General features: G+C 41.4%; 1 protein-coding gene across 1 annotated transcript; it reads right to left on the reverse strand.

Moving 5' to 3' along the window:
• Window positions 1-22: 22 nt before the first annotated feature.
• On the reverse strand, window positions 23-20211 carry LOC117445932 (T-lymphocyte activation antigen CD80-like). The gene is made up of 5 exons (XM_034081878.2): window positions 19838-20211; window positions 17104-17427; window positions 15183-15467; window positions 3363-3536; window positions 23-482 (listed from the first exon to the last, which is right to left on the reverse strand). Exons 1-5 carry the CDS (start codon window positions 19989-19991, stop codon window positions 397-399), a joined length of 1023 nt encoding a protein of 340 aa, XP_033937769.1. The 5' UTR covers window positions 19992-20211; the 3' UTR covers window positions 23-396.
• Window positions 20212-20795: the final 584 nt, after the last annotated feature.

Below are 20795 nucleotides of genomic sequence, written 5' to 3' on the forward strand. Positions count from 1 at the left end.
CACACACACACACACACACACACACACACACACACACACACACACACACACACACACACACACACACACACACACACACACACACACACACACACACACACACACACACACACAGACATTAAAACAGGGAGAAACAAATATTAAAAGTTAAGAAAAACATTTTGTCAAAGACAACAAAAAACATGTAAAAATGTACCAGAAAAAACAACAATCTCATAAAAAAAAAAGATACGAATAAATGGAGCCTCTTAATAAAGCTTGTAACAGACAGTGTTTTCTAATGAAGACTGTTTTCATAGCTTCATTTTTAACAACCTACCAGATGTATTAACATTGAAAAGGTGAACCAGGGTATCAAATACATATTACACATCAGTGGTGTCAGTGAACGGCTCCTTAAACCTCGCTCTCCTTTTTCTCCGGCTTCATCGGCTCCTTCTCCTCCTCCTCCTCCTCTTCGTCCGGACTTCTTCTTTTATATCCTGACAAAAAACACATTAAAACCAATAAATACACACATCCCTCCAGAGATATCACATCTTCATATTTAAAATAAAACCTTTCTCTGACTGAAGCAGCGATCACCGTTTAGATTTTTATTTTGGAAACGTAGATGTTTGAGATATATCTGAAATATTGATCTCATTATTTCATTTCCCTGACAAAGTCAAATGTGACGAATAAAAAGTTCAGGTTCAGGTTATTTATTTGTACCCGTACTGTAGGTAGATTTTGTTTGCAGAGAAAAAGACGAGGGACAGTAAAAACAAACAACGGACACATCTCTAATAAAAGGACTAGTAAAAAGTACAAGTATACCCTGCTCAACCAAATCTCAAAAATATTTCTAAAACATTTTAAGAAGGAAAACACTAGTACAAACATGGACATTCAAAATTCATAATTAAATCAATAAAAATAGGCATCTGTGAGACACTCCTATGATGTGTTAATTTGTGCAATGGCTGCTGGGATAAAACTGTTTCGTTCTACTCTTTGGGACAACTGACCTCCGGCCCGAAGGAAAAAGCCTGAAGTCCAACTATTTTGATAATTGATAAAAAAAATAAAAATTCTAGCAAGAAATTCTTAAAGTACTTTTTCCAGCCTTGTAAATGTGAAGATTGAGCGTCGCGGAAATAAATAACAAATAAATCCGCCTTGTGAGCGCAGACCTCAAAATAGCATTTATTAACTATTTTATAACATTCTTGACATTTACATCCAATTTTTCTGGCTTTTTCATAAACTTTGAAAACATTTCACATATATTTGTTGTGCTTTCATCAGAAAAAATGACTAGAACTTTTACAGATTTTTTAAAGGTGCTTCACTGAGTTTACTTTTCAAAATAATATCGAATAATATTTAAATATATTTTTCCTGCAGAGCTGTCTTTCAATGCTGTCTTTTGGTGAAGTGAAATACTTTCATACACAAATAAAAAGTCTGCCTTGCATAAATTCACTTTTCACTTATATTCTGGACATTTATCAAATATTTTTCTGACATTTTATACATCCTTTGAGGGCATTTCACTTTAATTTATTTACGTTTACGACACACACACTTTGAGATCTGACCAAAAGTGAATATATTTTAATCCTGTCTGAGAAAAAGTCAGAATTCTGAAACTGGTTTGACATTTCTGAAAACAAATATTTTGACAATCAATTAGTGTTTGAATGAATTTTTCTTGCATTAAAGTCTTTAAATGCTGTTTCAGCCTCTAACAAATTGAGACTTTCTACTTCTTCTCTGTTTTGTTTAACATATTAAAGTGAATATCTTTGGACATTTGGAGATATAACCTTGGCCTCTGTTTTATGCTATTTTATTTCTATTTCAGAAATATTTTGGATTGTTTATTTCTAGTGTCTTAATTTCTCTTATGTACATTGCTGCAATGCAAACATTTCCCAAATTGGGATCAATAAAGTACCTATCTATCCATCTATCTATCCATCCATCTATCTATCCATCCATCCATCTATCCATCCATCCATCCATCTATCTATCCATCTATCCATCTATCCATCTATCCATCTATCCATCTATCCATTTATCTATCCATCCATCCATTTATCTATCTATCTATCCATCTATCCATCTATCTATCTATCCATCTATCTATCTATCCATCCATCCATCTATCTATCTATCCATCCATCTATCCATCGATCCATTTATCTATCCATCTATCCATCCATCCATGTATCTATCTATCTATCCATCTATCTATCCATCCATCCATCTATCCATCTATCCATCCATCTATCCATCTATCCATTTATCTATCCATCTATCCATCCATCCATTTATCTATCTATCTATCCATCTATCTATCCATCCATCCATCTATCCATCTATCCATCCATTTATCTATCTATCTATCCATCTATCCATTTATCTATCTATCTATCCATCTATCTATCTATCTATCCATCTATCCATCTATCCATTTATCTATCCATCTATCTATCTATCTATCCATGTATCTATCTATCCACTATCCATCCATTTATCTATCTATCTATCTATCTATCTATCTATCTATCTATCCATCTATCTATCCATCTATCTATCCATCTATCTATCCATCTATCTATCCATCTATCTATCTATCCATTTATCTATCTATCTATCCATCTATCCATTTATCTATCTATCCATCCATCCATCTATCTATATATCTATCTATCCATCTATCCATCCATCCATCTATCTATCTATCTATCCATCCATCTATCTATCCATCTATCCATCCATCTATCCATCTATCTATCTATCCATCCATCTATCCATCTATCTATCCATCTATCTATCTATCCATTTATCTATCTATCTATCCATCTATCCATTTATCTATCTATCCATCCATCCATCTATCTATATATCTATCTATCCATCTATCTATCCATCTATCCATCCATCCATCTATCTATCTATCTATCTATCTATCTATCCATCTATCTATCCATCTATCCATCTATCTATCCATCTATCTATCTATCCATCTATCTATCTATCTATCCATTTATCTATCTATCTATCCATCTATCCATTTATCTATCTATCCATCCATCCATTTATCTATCTATCTATCCATCTATCCACCTATCTATCTATCCATCTATCTATCCATCTATCCATCTATCTATCCATCTATCTATCTATCCATTTATCTATCTATCTATCCATCTATCCATTTATCTATCTATCCATCCATCCATCTATCTATCTATCTATCCATCTATCTATCTATCCATCCATCCATCCAATCCATCCATCCATCCATCTATCTATCCGAGAAACTGGGATTTTCCATATGTGATCAGTGAAAGCAGCAGAAACAGGTCTACCTCTGGACTGCAGCTTCTGGAAGTCGTGCTTCTTCCTCATGTGGACGCGGTCCAGGTGGATCTGGTAGGCGACCCCCGTCAGCACCAACACCCCGACCACCACACACAGCGCAGTGCTGAAGATCCACATCGCCTCCGAGGCCCGGCTGTGCACCGTGCTGCGATTCATCGAGTCTGAAAACACACAGAGGGCAAAAGTACACAGATCCTTTACTTAAGTAGAACACAGATACAAATAGTCTGGTAAAAGTAGAAGTACTGACTAAACTTCTTTACTCAAGTAAAAGTAAAGAAATATGGGCTTGAAAATGTACTTAAAGGTGGGGTAGGTAATTCACTTCAGAAACACTTTTTGTTATATTCCATGGAATGCTCTTAACATCCCGATAGCAATGAATACATTAAATGCTTGGACAATAAATACATAAAAAAATGTCATCTGTGGAAGCCGTGGCGCTGTAAAAAGTACGACTAATTATTTTAGCCAGCTAAAATAACTGGATGGCCTACCTGCCTGTTAGCCTTCCATCTCGTGCACAAACTTATCTTGTGCCCTCATTGGTCATGCGCGTTTGTGTGTGTTGGAGGAGGGTCTCAGTAAGGAAGTCTGAAAGAAGCAAGCCCCCAGGAAGTGCGCCGGACTCTGATGAAAATATTCGCTGTGTCCAAATGGCGGTACTACAACTTCCGTATCAGCCCGTGACGTCACCCGGACCAAAACAACTTTTTCCCATTGACTAACATCGGGAAAGAGACGTCTGTAAATCAGCGGATAATTTTTTTTAAACTAAATAAACTACCCATTATGAACTATTGTATAGCCCTTATTAGAATCATTAAGTCCTTAAAGTTGTGTTACAACCCGACTCGTGGGCTGTGACATAAAGCAGGGAGGCGAGACGAGAGGTAAGAATATATAGTTTATTTGTTTAAACACAACACTAAATGGACACCAGCAACAAGTCCCCGAAACTGGCGCAGAGAAAAGTGCCCAGAGGAGTGAGACCGACGTATCCGGCTGGGCTCTTTTTAAGGCTTCCGGCCAGGTGTAGCTCATCAAGGCTTATGCAGCTCGTCAAACAGGTGCAGCTCGTCAGGCAAAGGAACCTGCAAACATAAACACAACCAGACGGCACCCCACATGGTGTGGAGGGGTCGTCACACTCCCCCCATAAGAAAGGAGTTCCACTGGAACACCGTTAACTACCTAAATAGCTAGGAGCTCTTTTCCGATATTTGGCGTGGACAGAAAACCACTCAGTCAGTCCCCTGACCCAGCACCTGGAAGAACCCGGAATGTCCCTCCAGAAACCGCAACCTAGCCTTCGGCAACAAACCCAAGACCTGGCCCCCAGGTCGCTGCCGAACAGGCCCACCCGTCCGACACGCGTGACATGATCTAACATGCCGAGACACATCTCTCCTCAACCCAGGCCAAAAGAAATACCGCAACAGGTAACCACATGTTTTACGGACACCCAGATGTCCCGTCTGCCCATGCGCTTTTCTGAGAACCTCCCCGCGAAACCTGACAGGAACCACAATCTGATACTCTGGCCCACCAATAGCCTTTCCCACGTGACCACCACTTTCTGACCAGCAATCCCCCTTGCAGCTGACAACCCCTGGTGACACCATTTCCATCCCCGGTGGAGAGAACCGCCTAAAAAAACGGACTGAGGGAGACATCCGCTCTCTGCTCCATCGCCAACTCACTGCGGGATACCGACAACAACCAGTCAGGAATAACCACAATCTCTCGCACTGCCCTCTTCCCCCTGCTCAGACTCCCCCTGTGCACGGCTCACAGCCCGGGTCACAAACACTGCAGGAGAGCACTTAACATTCTCCTCTGCCTTATCACAATGGGTGAAGATGACTGCGTGGTAGGCGGTGGACCCTCAGCCCACACACAGCTGCCAGCCAGGCCCCAGGATAACATCCACACCACCAATCGGCATTACAGGACGGACCCCCATGGCGACCTCACCCTGCACCAGACCTGAGCAAAGCACCACAGAATGCAGAGGAACAGGCACAACAGTCATTCCCATACCTCGCATCCGGACAAAATCCCCAGTTCCAGATTTGTCCGAAAACGGTAACACAGAGCTCAGAATGTATGAGTCATACGATGCAGTGTCTCTCAAAATCTTTACCGGCACGCTGATGTCACTTCCCACCAATGACGCGTATCCGGTTGACACAAATGCAGAAAACACTGGGTCCTTCCACCCTCATTAATCTGCTGACGGGGAGAGATGACCGGTAAGGGTACCACAGATACCGCACAAGCAGCAGAGTTAACCTGGCCGACACAGTTCCCCCTCTTAGCCTTAGCTTTTGGACAGTCGGCCTTCAGTGCCCTCTCTCCCTGCTGTAATGACAGATTTCCGAATCACCATGTGGCTGACCTCGAATCTCACAACCCGGCTTGTGGGCTGTAACATAAGGCAGGGAGGCGAGACGAGAGGTAAGAATATATAGAGTATTTATCAATCAACAGCTTTATTAATCCTGCGAGGGGCAATTGGTTATGAGCAGCAGCTTATGTCATGGACACAGGCAGGAACATACAGGAAGAACACACACAGATACACCCGGGAGCACAGATGTGGATCATTCTAATTTACACTATAAATAGTTCATAGCATCAGAAAAATAAATAAATAATCAAGTTAAAAGCCTTTTCAAGAATTTAAAAGTTTGAGAGCAGAAGGGATAAATGATTTAGAAAAGCGATTAGTCCTTTGAGCAGGCAGAGCATATCTTCGCCCTGATGGCAACAGACGGGATTCATGTGAAAGTACACGACCTGGAGAGTTCAGAACGCTCTCTGCTTTCCGCACAATCTGTTGGTTCCAGAAGGAATTGAAGTCTCTCTGTTTCACGCCGATGATCTTGGAGCAGGTTTTAACAATGCTGTTCAGGCTGTTCCTGTCGTTCAGTGTGAGGCTATGGAACCAGCGGATAAAAGAAAATAAGGCTCTCAATGAATGCTTGGTAAAAACGACAAAGACTGAAAGGCCTGACAGAGAAAGAGTTCAGTTTGCGAAGAAGGTGCATTCTCTGTTGACCCCGCTTCACAATACACTCATGGTACGTCCACACTGCAGCTTTTCAAAAATCTTGAAAATCTTGGAGCTGGGCGTGTCTGACAGCTTGGGGATTTTATTCGAGCAATGCGACCAACAACCAATCACATGAATCTCGCGCCCCCGACATACAAAGCAAAAAACCCCGGGGATTTTATGCGAGCAATATATATATATATATAAACTCCCCAAACAGGCGAAAACCTACCAGTTTCCCCCACTGTCTCTGCCACCTCCCTCCATGCCTGGTTCCTCCGGTTTGTATCCCGTTAAATAGTCTGGTCGTAAAGAACCGGGTGATTTGCTACCGTAATTTCTCGTTTGGAATATGAGGAAACACGTGGTTTGATTGGCTAGCGCTTGTACTGTCAGATTTGCATAAACGTGTTTGATTGGCTGACGCTTCCAGCTCAGCTTCAAAAGTTGAACATTGCTCAACTTTTGAATCCTGAAAATCCTGGAAATCTTCGCTTCGCTCCCCCACAATGCAGTTCGGCGAAAAGCGAGGCAAAGTGACGTCATCCCCATTCAAAGTCAACGGGCAGAGAAGCGTTGGAAGCGGTGGAAGATTCGTCTAAAGCTGCTGTGTGGACGTACCGTCAGTATTCACATCGAATTTGAGGTGGTCATCGAAAATGGTGCCCAAGTATTTGTATGATGTGACCATTTCTACCTTGTCATTGTGTACGATGCATTCCTTAGGAACATCCTTGTGACGTCCAAAATCAATGATCGATTCCTGGGTTTTAGAGACATTTAAATCCAGAAAACTGTATCGTCACACCAGGAAATAAAATCGGTAAGAGCACACTCGTGGCCTGATTCTGAGCCGCTAAGGAGGGACAAGAGGGCGGTATCGTCAGAGAATTTAACCAGGTAGCTGTTGTCTTGCATGCTCCTGTATTTATCAGTGTACATTATAAAAAGTAGGGGCGAAAGAACGCATCCTTGAGGCGAGCCCGTGGAAGTGACGACAGAGTCAGAGAGGCGTCCATTGACAGACACCTCTCTATTAGTTAGAAAGTTTAAAATCCATAAAACAAGTTGATCGGGCAGTTTAAAATGACATGATAGGCTCTCCACCAGGAGATGCGGCTGCATTTCAATGCTGAAGAAAAGTCAGCAAACAAAAGCCTGGCGTGGGCTTGTGGCTTTTCAAGGTGTTTGTGGAGGGTGTGCAGTGTAAGAAGCTTTGCCTGCTCTACGCCTCTCCCTGCCTGATGCGCACATTGGAGTGGATCAAGTTCACCTACTGACATGACAAGGCCTTTAAACATTTGTTCAAACATGTTCAATACCAATGACGTTAAAGCCACCGGTCTGAAGTCGTTTAGGACTTTAGGATGAGGCTTCTTAGGGATGGGAATTACAGTTGAGGATTTCCACATATCAGGAATTTGGCTATTCTCAAGTGAGAGTTGGAAGATATGCTGGAAAACACCACAGAGTTCGCTGACACAATACTGGAGTGTACGCCCACAGATATGCTCAGGACCTGGGGCCTTCCTATTGACTCGTTTTAAGAGATTCCTAACATCATCCTGTTCAATGACTACGTCTGAGATAGGAGACTCTCTAAGGGTTGAGGTGTTTATGGAGAAATCATTTTTCTCGAATCGAGAATAAAAAAATGTAAAAGCATTGGGGAGGTCTGCCTCATTTGTTCCCTCAATGTTAACGGTATTCCTAGCCCTGCCATTGTTGTTGCCCTGGGAGATGGAGGACATTGATTTGCTTCCCCTCCAGGCTTCCCGAAGATCTCCACTGCTGTATTTGAGTTCCACCTTATCCCTATAAGCTATTTTAGCTTTTCTTATCTCATTTCTTAATTCTCTGTTCATTTCTTTTTTGTCCTGACTGTTTCCAGTATAAAATATACGTTTCTTTCTATTTATCTTTAGTTCCTTCGTGACCCACGGCTTATTACTAGGGAAGACGGTAATGTCTTTACAACGAATGTTAGACTCCACACAAAATGATATGTAGGATGAGACAGTTGACGTCAGTTCATTGAGATCAGAGCATGAGCTATAAAACACATCCCAATCCGTGCAGGCCGAACATGCCTGTAAGGTGGCAATGCTTTCCTCTGTCCTACATTTCACAGTTTTTTTTGTGCACGCTTGTTTCCTGCAGATGGGTTTGTAGATCGGCACCAGAAGAACGCTCGTGTGGTATGAAGCTCCAAAAGAGGGCATGGTCAGGGACTTGAACGCACCAGGCACCGTGCCGTAACAAGTCAATAGTGGATTTATTTAAAGTTGTAGGACATATAATAATAATAATAATCCTTATATTTATTATAGCGCTTTATCAATGACTCTCAAAGCACTTTACAAATACACATACAGATCATACATACATGTAATGGTCATCTACTGTGGACAATACCCACAGTGACATACTGCTCGTATGTTTTTACGGTCTTATGCACCTGACAGTGATTAAAATCTCCTAAAATAAAAGTAGGAGCATCGGGGGAGAGGGAGTCCAGTCTGTTAGTGACTTCCTCAATCAGCTGGGTGGCTGCTGAGGCGTTTGCCCGTGGGTGAATGTAAACAATAGTGAAAAACAGCTGGGGAAACTCTCTAGGCAAGTAGAAGGGGCGAAGCGAAATGGATAACAGTTCAAGATCCGGAGTACGTATTTCCTCCCGAACTGTGAAGGAATTACAGTACCTTTTGTTGATATAAAAGCATACTCCACCCCCGCAGGATTTGTTTGTTATGACAGACGACCGGTCCATCCGAACAGGGTACCCAACACCGCTGATGTGTCGGTCCTCGTTGCTGTCCGAGGCTTTCAGCCACGTCTCAGTGAATGCCAGCAGACACGCGTCCCTGTAATCTCGCTTGAATTTAGCACAAGCCTCCAATTCGTCCAATTTGTTGCGTAGGGATTGAACATTGGAGAGAAGGATAGTTGGGAGCGGGGGGAGCCGGCGTCGGTTGTCTAGCACGTTTGTCATCAGTCTGCGTTGAACGCCTCCTCTCCTTCCTCTCTTCCGCCGACGATTTTTGGGCAACATCCCGCCTGGTAAAGCATTTGTACTACTTCTTCTTAGGAAGTGGGGAATAGGCGGAATAGGGTTACTTGCTGCCAGTGAACTTATATCCAGCAGCAGCTCGCGGCTGTAGATGAGGCTGTGACTTAGCACGTCACCGCTGCTGAGTCTCCATGCCATACAGCTGAAAAGAGTCCAAAGCACCGCAAGGACGCATATGTAGACACTCCGCATGATTAAAATAATCCACACAAGCTCCTGGATGTAGAAAAGTTCACACAAACTAGAAGAACAACAAAAAACAAAGCATGACACACACACAGCTGCTCCCAGGTCGCACCAGCGTGAGCGCCCCGGATGTGTGCCGTGTCCTCAGCTATGAGCTCAGCTCGTCAAACAGGTGCAGCTCGTCAGGCAAAGGAACCTACACACACACACACACACACACACACACACACACACACACACACACACACACACACACACACACACACACACACACACACACACACACACACACACACACACACACACACACACACACACACACACACACACACACACACACACACACACACACACACACACACACACACACACACACACACACACACACACACACACACACACACACACACACAGTGTGGAGGGGTCGTCACAGTTGTAAAATGCACTAAAAGCCGAATATAGATTTATTTTCTCTCTCCATTCATTCTAGTGAGCCAAGAGTGGGAGCTCGGGGGACGGGGTTTAAGGGGCAACTCAACTGCGCATGCTCAAGCCAGGCATGAATGGTAATCTGTGACGTTTCACTCTCAAAAGTTGGGCCATTTTGCATTCATGCGCCAATGAGCAGCTCATAGGAAAGAACGAGACCCCGCCTCCCACGCTGTATCCAGTTCTTATTATACATCCATGGTTCTTCTGCTCTGACAGCTAGGCATGATGGGTAATTTGTGACGTTTCGCTCTCTCAAAAGTTGGGCCATTTTGTCCTCATGCGCCAATGATCTCATAGGAAAGAACGAGACCCCGCCTCCTGTATCCAGTTCTTATTATACATCCGTGGAAGGAAGGGGCAGATTTTTTTCGGCTGCGTACTTTCAAATTCTAGCGCACTCGAGCTGGTTTCTCCATTCTTACCTACCCTACCTTTAAAAGGGGACCTTTTGTACGTCTTTTTTACATGACTATGTGTCCCCGGTGAGTCAGGGAACTCACAAAGTGTCAGAAAACACAACCCTCTCTCTTTTCCTCCGTACCCAAATCTCTAAAAACGGGGCTACAACGGATCTGATACAGACTGATACAGATTTGAAAATAGTCTGACGACAGTGACGAGGAGCTCCGCCTATATGGGCAACTCCCCACCAATCAGGGGAATGAGAGGTTGCCATGGTATGGTAACAGCATGGTAACAGCATGGTAACAGCATGGTAACAACATGGTAACAGCATGGTAACCTTTGCAGGGGGGCGTGGTCAGCTGCAGCTCATTTGCCACAGAATCAGCCCTTGCAAAAACAGGGCTGGAATAGAGCAAATAGAGCGAAATGAGGCATGGCTAAAATGCATGATCTGTTTGGCATTTTGAAAAAAAAACTTCACAGACATGTTTTATATAGGTATGGCCCTACAATATATTATTCAAATATAGCATGATAGGTCCACTTTAAGTCAAAAGTACCCATAACTACCAGCTGTTTTAAAGAAAATTGATTTGTGTGCTGATGTTGAGACTGCATGGTCTTATTTTTATCCTGGTTTTATGGAGATCATTGATAGACATGCACCCCTGCGTACATTTAGAGTGAAGGGACGAGACAATCCTTGGTTTTCTGCTGAATTATCTAGTCTCCTGCATGAGAGAAACAAGGCCTGGGCAAAGGCTAGGAGATCAGGCTCAGAGGTAGAATGGCTGCGTTTTAGGCAGCTAAGAAATAGATTCGCTTCACATGTCAAAAGTGCTAAATCTAAGTATTATCTGGCAGTAACCACAAAGAACCTGAACAACCCTAGAAAATTCTGGAAGGCCATAAAATCGATATCCACCGGTGATATCCGTAATGAGCTACCTCCGTGCCTTACCACAGCATCTGGCTCTATATCGGATAGGGCTACCATGTTAAATTGTTTTAATGAGCATTTTGTGTCCTGTTTCATTCTGTTTCTAATTCTGCTTCTGTGAACACCACAGTCGGTGACACAGAACAATGTGGTCTGGAAAACCCTTTCAGTTTTGCTCCTTTTACTGTTGATGTTGTTCGTGAAGTCTTAACCAAGCTAGATCCTAAAAAGCCGGCTGGCCCGGACAACGTAGAACCTTTCTTTTTAAAGATAGCTGCAGATTTTATTGCTCCACCTCTTACTTCTCTTTTTAACCTCTCCCTCAGCACGAACACAATCTCAAAAGTATGGAAGTCAGCGTATGTCCTGCCTTTACTAAAAGGAGGGGAGGCCACCTTATTAAACAACTATAGACCCATCTCTAAATTGTCAGTTCTGGCTAAGGTTCTTGAACGCCTAGTGAGTGAACAAGTAAAGGAGTTTTTATGTACACATGACATCCTGTCTACACATCAAACAGGCTTCAGAAAGCAACACAGCACCATCACTGCCACGATGAAAGTGGTGAATGATATTACGAGTATTTTAGATAATAATAATAATAGATAATAAGAGTTGTGCAGCTCTATTTGTTGACCTATCCAAAGCTTTTGATACCGTCGATCATCGCATTTTGAAGCAGAGGCTGGTCAGTATTGGCATGTCCAGCCATGCAGTGGGTGGTTTGTGAACTACCCAATGTGTTCAGTCTTCTGAGTGGTTAAACATCACTAATGGTGTACTGTTGAGATCTTCATCGTATGTTGAATGCTTAAAAGTTAATTATAATCAAGTATAATCAATTATATTCTTGAATAACTCACAATGAAAATGTTTCATATGTTATGTTTTTCTATATTTACAGTATAAACAAAGTAGTTTGTTAAGTTGAGTGTAAGGCCTATAATGATTTATGCCTTACTCTCTGATAAGGGAGAAGGCAGTTTCTTCCCTCTCCTCTCACAGCGGTACACAGGGAGGGGGGGGCTCTGGACTTAAGGAGAAACACATTGAGGCCTCAAAAAGGTGGTTATGCCATAGCCATAGAATATGTCTGGTCATGTCCTTTTTTACACAAACATGGGAACGTGTGTCTTATGCCATAGCCAATAGAATATGTCCAGTCCTGTACATCAGTGGCCATGCCCAGTTCTTTTCATTGGTTCGGTATGGAGGAGGTGTTTTTGGGGTTTTCTATCCGGTTTTTTGAGCATAAAGGAACTTTCTTTTTGGGAGGGAGCGAGAGAGAGAGGGGGGTTCCCCTGGTATACTCTCTCCCGGTAGGCTCTGGCCCTCAGAGCTGGGTTAATAGCTCTCGGGAAGGTTCTCTCAGACTTGGTAAATATCTCTCAAATTTCTTGGTTGAATGCTGAGTGGAATGATTTGATGGGAGATGTGTTTGTGAATATTAGTCCCGCCACCTGTGAGGAATCTTCCTCCGAATTCATGCGGATAGGAATGGGTTTTTGAATGTTATTCCCGCCGTCTGTGTCGGAAAAAAGGTATGAAATTTATGTGAATTGATTGGGTGAAAATGAAAGTTTGAATGTGCTTTTTATTATCACCGGTCATTTATGAGGAAAAGCCTCTAAATTCTATCGGGAGATTTAAAAATCACAACTGAATTGGGCAGTTGAAGTGACAATTTTGGTAATAAATGTAAGATTGTGAATTAAAGTTTCATATTTGAACATGATCACAGCATCATTTAGTTTAGTATGATTATAATGTGTTAAAGAGAGAAGGTAAAAACCCTGTATTAGTTTGGACCTATTTTTCTTCAAATAAACTGATCCCACCTTTTGGACTGGGACAACTTAAAAGACATCTGTGCTCTCCTCTCCTGCTTCAAAGGTAAGACTGCACCCTGCCACACTCACACTTAGGTAGGACCACACCTCTTTACTGATATCAAAATCCTTCGGGATCGCTTAAACAGATTAAAAAGAGTTGTCTGAATTGAAACAGCAGTTAATTGAACCTGTTTCTTCGGGGAGTTAATAGAGGTGAGATCTTGCTGACGTTGGTGGATCTGAGCCAAGCAGTAAACTTACATAGACTCAGTAACTTCAGTCAGGTCAATTAGTAGGTCAGAGTAATTTACCGGAATAAATTATCAGGACCTCACCGACTCTAACAGTACCACAAGGTTCAGTTTTAGGTCCGCTATTACATTACATTGCATTTAGCTGACGCTTTTATCCAAAGCGACTTACAATAAGTTTTATTATTTATTATTCTCTATCTATATAGTTTAGGTGAAAATGTCGAAGGAGCAATCTTACATTTTTATGCGGACGATACCGTTATGTATTGTGCAGGTCCCTCCATTAACGAGGCTGTTGTTAAATTACAGGCTGTGTTTAACATTATTCAGGCTCAGCTCTCTGAACTTAAGCTTCTTTTAAATGTGGATAAAACCAAGGTAATGCTCTTTTCTAAAGCTAAAGCTAAAAATACACCGGAGACTGCTTTGGATATTGTAACTACTGTACGCAAGGAATACAACTTGAAGTGGTTACCTGTTACAAATACCTGGGTATCTGGCTTGATGATTGTCTCACTTTTAGATTTCATGTAAATAACCTGCTTAAAAAGCTGAGGATGAGGCTAGGTTTCTTTTTCAGGAACAAGTCCTGTTTCTCGCTTGAGGCCAGGAAAAGTCTCTGTGACCTTTTTACCTGCTGGACTATGGGGATCTGGTCTATATGAATGCACCTGCCAATTGCCTGGTCAAGTTAGATGCTGCGTATCACAGCGCACTGAGATTTTTGACAAATTGTAAAGCACTTACGCATCACTGTACCCTGTATGCAAGGGCTGGTTTGCCTTCACTAACTGTACGGAGGCTCAGTCACTGGTACTTTTTCATTTACAAAGCCATGTTGGATAAACTACCATCTTATATCTGCTCCCTGATCTCTCGGCGAATTGAAAGTACTTATTGCCTGAGATCGCATGCTGTGGTTTTATTAAATGTGCCAAGTGCTAGGACTGTCTTAGGGAAGAAAGCTTTTAGAAAGAGACTTACATATTAAAACATCTAAAAGTAAGCACACCTTATTAATAATAAAAACACAATAAGTAAAACAAATAACAGGTAAGTACACCATGGTGTTCAGGAGGTTAGTTGTCCCAAAGTGTAGAACCAAGCAGTATAAAAACATCTTAATTCTGGCAGCTATCGAATAAGTGGTAGCAGTGTCACACCGACGCGTATTTATTTATTACCTTTGAATGCCAATGTTTGTACAATTGTTTTTTAAATGTGTTTAGATGTGACACCTGAGCAGTGTGTACTTTTATTAGAGATGTTGTTTTTAGAATGCGTGTCAGGATGGATCCGTTGTCTTTTGATCTGCAAACTAAATCTACCTACGGGTACAAATAAATAACCTGAACCTGAACCTGAATTCTTCTGGCTTGAGAGACGTTTACTGGTGCCCAAGGCAAGCAGTTTTAGTTTGACTTTCTGTAATTACAAGAGGCTGTGAATGACAATAATCTGGTCATTGACAAGATGTTCGGGCCTCAACATCTGATGTTAGAACCCTTAATTGCTTGCTTGTCGTCTAACTTAGTTTCTGAATGACTTTCTGCCGTTAAAGTCGACTCACAGGAGCTGGAGGAGAGGGTCTCGTTGAGTTTGGGGTTCTCCACGATGCAGGTGACGCCGACGTCTTTGGCGAGGTTGACGGTGAGGCGGCTGCTGATGTTGAACAGCTGGGTGTCGGGGTGGGGGGTAGTGATGGTGGTCACGGCGCCCGGGGGGGGGTACTCCTTGTGGTTGATGAGCCAGGACAGAGTGGGAGCAGGGAAACCCCCGCTGGACTCACAGGAAAACACCGCCTTCCCCCCCCTCTTTGACTCCTCCCTCTGCAGCAGGGGGGTGCTGAAACTGGCTACACACACACACACACACACACACACACACACACACACACACACACACACACACACACACACACACACACACACACACACACACACACACACACACACACACACACACACACACACACACACACACACACACACACACACACACACACACACACACACACACACACACACACACACACACACACACACACACACACACACACACACACACACACACACACACACACACACACACACACACACACACACACACACACACACACACACACACACACACACACACACACACACACACACACACTGTTAGCTGCTCTTTATATGTCACATTGCTGGTTTAAAATGCTGGGTTAAAATGTCTACCGGATCCATGTTATATATATACTGTATACTTGGAAACTTACATTTTCCCTAAAGTTTCAACAATTTTTCATTATTTGTGACTGATTTTTGGGACTAATATTTATTTATTAGAATTCATTTTGAGGAAAATATTCCAGATATAACCCATGACCAGTACATACAATCTTCTTGAGGACATATCCTTAAGTCCTAACAGTAGGTAAGTATACATGACGAATAAAAAAAGACTATTTACTTTTACATGAGCAACTGTTAGCCTTTTAGCTTGTAGCATTCCTGCATGTGTCCATTGGAGAAACACCGATTTTTTTACACAGTCATTTAATTGGTTTTAATCAGCGGTATAAGATACGTTTTGGTGAGAAGGAGACATCTTAAATCATGAACACTGAAATAATCCTAACTTGTAGAATCAGAATCGGTTTTATTAAGGAGGTTTAGACATACAAGGAATTTGCTTTGGTGTTATGGTGCATACAAAGACACAGAAATAATAATACTTTTTAGTTTTAAAGACTATTATAAAAGCTATTTTAAAAACGATTGTGCCTGATAAAATAACAACAATATTAATACTAAATAAATATGTAAGAAACTGGGATGTGCTTTTATTGTATTTTTGATGAATTTGTTAATTTGCAAATGTAATTATATTCTTGTTTTGTACTTTAAACTGATGTCTTGTAACTGCACACTTTACATTATTTTGTAATCTGCCATATGTCTAATCTTGGGGAATGTTCAGTTGTGTTTGTGTAATGTGATAAATGTAAAAAATCTATAAATACATGTTTAAAACAATTAGAAAAAATAAACTGAGTAGAGTGAAATAAAAACTATATACTTTAATGAAAGTGGAGAGCTGTGCAGATTTCAAAAGAGTCTGGAACAGAGTTGTTGTGCAGGATTTCCAGTGTTAAAAAGAGCCAGATATTGATATTGCTGTATCTGACAGTGTCGGAGCCAAAATGCTGTGTTAGCCTGTGTTTATAGTTATATTATCTTCATTATTTGTTAACACCGCACACCCATGTGATTGTCACGTGGTTAATGGTATTTAGGGCACCTGTGTATGTGGAGGTTTGGTAGCAGGACAATGGGGGTGAGCTTAGCTCTGATATCTTTTGTTGACCGTATGATTCTGTTTGTTTATCCTTGAAACGTCAAGTTCAGTACAGACTTGATTATGTATACGCGTCACATCAAAGAGTGAAGTTTATCCTCAGAGCGGCCGTATTCAATGGGAATATAGCCGCCACAGACGGTGTCACTGACCTGCAGTCTGCAGACAGACGCTGCACAGCTCCGAGCTGCTGTTCCCCCCGGAGGTTTCCACCAGACTGAAGTGGGTGTTGTTCTCCGAGGCTGCCACGCTGGGCAGCTGCAGGGAGAAGTTCCCCGAGAGCGAGGCGTCCTGCGGGGTGGAGAACCTGCTGACGCTCCACTCCTCCACCTCTCCATCCTCCCTCCACACCGACCGCAGCACCACCTCCTCCCCCCGCCGCCATGCGATGGACAGGTTCACGGAGGTCAACAACTGGGGGAGGAAACAGGAGAGGGAGATGGGACGGCCCACCAAACCCAGTACACACTCCTCCTCTGGGGGGGGGGGGGCGATAATGAGAAAGTATTAGATCATAAATATCCCTGAGGGGAAATTCACTTCAGGTGCTCCATTTGAGAATGTGTAAAACATTAATAGATTTATTTTGTAAGCGCTTCTACAGGTGCTCAAAGTCGCTTTACAGAGATAGTGAAAAGAAAAGCACAACAAATAAATATAGTTGAAGTCAAATTAAAATCAAGCAATACAACAACAACAACAACAACAACAACCACCACAATCACACATTCAAAGCCAGATTGAAGAGGTGAGTTTTTGTAAGTTTTTTGAAGGTTGTAAGGTCAGTGCAGTCTCTGATGTGTGGGAATGATACAATGAAATAACATAAAATACAATTATTAAATATCATATAGTATAATATAACTATAATCAGAGGTGGGAAAAGTACTAAGATCTTGTACTTGAGTAAGAGTAGAAGAACCAGAGTGCAGGAATACTCTGTTACAAGTAAAAGTCCTGCAATCAAAATGTTACTCAAGTAAAGTACAAAAGTATTGGCATCAAAATATATTTAAAGTACCAAAAGTAAAAGTAGTAATTGTGCAGATTGGTCGGGACGGCCCACCAAACCCAGCACACCCTCCTCCTCTGGGAGTAAGGAGAAATAATAATAATATTAATAATATATTTAATTTCTAAGCGCTAATTCAGGTGCTTAAAGATACTTTACAGAGGTGATAAAAAAGAAATACAATAAAATAAAAATATTAAAACAGCAACACAACATAATTCACACATTAAAAGCCAGTCTGAAGAGGTGTGTTTTGGTCAGTGTTGTGAAGGAGGCAAGCATAAGAAATCTGAAATATCTCCGGGGGGGAATTTACTTCAGTTGCTCCATTTGAGAATGTGTAACACATAAACAATGACATAACACAAATTACAATTATATATAATATAATATAGCATAACATAATACAATATATTATCAACCAACCACCAACCACGGTAATGCTCTTTTCGAAAGCTAAAAGGACACCAGAGCCTGTTGTAGATATTCTACGCAAGGAATAAAACTTCAAGTTGTTGCCTGTTACAAATACCTTGGTATCTGGCTTGATGATTGTCTCACTTTTAAACTTCATGTCAATAACCTGCTACAAAAAGCTGAGGGTTAGGCGAGGTTTCTTTTTCAGAAACAAGTCCTGTTTCTCGCTTGAGGCCAGGAAAAGGCTCTGTGACCTTTGACCTGTGCTGGACTATGGGGATCTGGTCTATATGAATGCACCTGCCCATTGCCTGGTCAAGTTAGATGCTGCGTATCACAGTGCACTGAGATGTGTGAAAAACAAAGTATTAACCCATCACTGTACCCTGTATGCAAGGGCTGGTTTGCTTTCACTAACTGTACGGAGGCTCAGTCACTGGTACATGTTTATATACAAAGCCATGTTAGGGAAACTTCCATCCTACATCTGCTCCCTGATCTCACGGCGAATTGTAAGTGGCTACTGCCTGAGATCGCATGCTGTGGTTTTATTAAATGTGCCAACTGCTAGGACTGTCTTAGGGAAGAAAGCTTTTAGATGCGCAGCTCCTCTGTCTTGGAACAGTCTGCAATTGAAATGGAAACTGAACAATCTGGTGCCACGAAAAGTTTTTAAAGCTCGGTTGGATGCTACTCAATCGGAAGCTGTTGGTACCTGTTCATGTGGATAGTTATTGTAAATTGTAATCCCTATAATGATGCTGTATGATGTCCTTTTTGTTGTTCTGTTGTTTTATGCTTTTATGTTTCATGTGGAACCTACTTGAGCAGGTCTGCCTTGAAAAAGAGATCAATGATTTCAATGGGATTCACCTGGGTAAATAAAGGTTTGAAATGAAATGAATATAACATAATATGGTATAATATAATCAGAGGTGGAAGAAGTACTCAGATCTTGTACTTGAGTAAAAGTAGAAGTACCAGAGTTTAGGAATACTCTGTATAAAAGTCCTGTATTCAAAATGTTACTCATGTAAAAGTACAAAAGTATCGGCATCAAAATATACATAAAAGTAGTCCTTGTGCAGATTGGTCCATTTCAGAATATATATGATATGTTTTATAACGATTGATCATTAAAGTGTTCTCAAAGCTGGTAAAGGTGCAGCTAGTTTGAAGTACTTTGTATACTGCAGGGTAGCTTGTGAATTGACTCCAGGTGGAACTAAAGTCTGATTTAACACTTGATTATATTTCACATCATTCATCCACATCTGTAAAGTAACTAAAGGTATTAAATAGCCTACACTTAGTGGAGTAAAAGTACACTTTTTACCTCAGAAAAGTAGCAAAATAGTGAAAAACTCAAAGTACAAGTAACTCAACATACATTGCAGTGGAGTATAGGAACATCTTAGTTACTTCCCACCTCTGAATATATATATTAGAGAGCTCACCCCCGCAGCAGCAGACAGGCAGCAGAAGCAGCAGGAACAGAGTCCTCCAGCCCGCAGCTGGCATCTCCCTCTGAGGGACAGTCCGGGAGATAAACACCAGAAACCTCTCCGGAAATAGTTTCCTCTTTACTCTGGAAAACGCAGTAAGGTCCATTCCCAACAGGAAGATTCACTTCTCTATTGTCAGGTGATACACACACACCTTCCCTCAGTGTGAGGTCGTGTCAACATGCTGCAGCTTGTTGGTCCATTACTGAGTTCCGCTTTAAATAAATACCTTTGATAATATGAATATAATAAACTGCTAGCATGTATGTTCACTCACAGAAACACCTGTAAGTCCCTCTCAGTGTGCATCGCCATTCGCCATACATCTGGACAGGCTGTATACGGAGCTCTGTCTACCTGTCTGACTCGTTTTGACGTCACGCGGCCACACCCATGCGCCTGCGTAATAATCATGGTGATGATGCACGAGATGAAAACGTGCACACCTTCCATCTGATATTCAAAAGACAAAATATTAATCCTTTCAAATGTGTATTTTTGCAACAACTGACAAATTGAATTTGAAAACAATTTACAAAATATATCAAGATAGTATATTTTATTTCAACAATTATTTATAAATTGCCAAAGGTTAATCTTAAAACTATTCTAAAAAGTAAATTCTGTATTTCTGACTCGTGTTGTACTTTCCAACTATTACCCACTTTCTTTGCATTGGATGTAATGAGCCCAAAGCTAAAGTAAATTGTTTTTAATTGACTTTTTATTCTGATATTAATGTCATTATTTACTCCACCAGAACTTTAATATTGAATATAACACCTACACTTTTTGTAACTATGATAACAAATCGTTAAAAACATGTATTAAGGGTTAGGCTTAGCCTTATTTATAAATCATCAGGATCTTTCTGGCATGTATATTATTTAATTTCATATAATTGTTGTTG

Source organism: Pseudochaenichthys georgianus, chromosome 4, assembly GCF_902827115.2.
Source record: "Pseudochaenichthys georgianus chromosome 4, fPseGeo1.2, whole genome shotgun sequence".
Lineage (NCBI taxonomy): Eukaryota > Metazoa > Chordata > Actinopteri > Perciformes > Channichthyidae > Pseudochaenichthys > Pseudochaenichthys georgianus.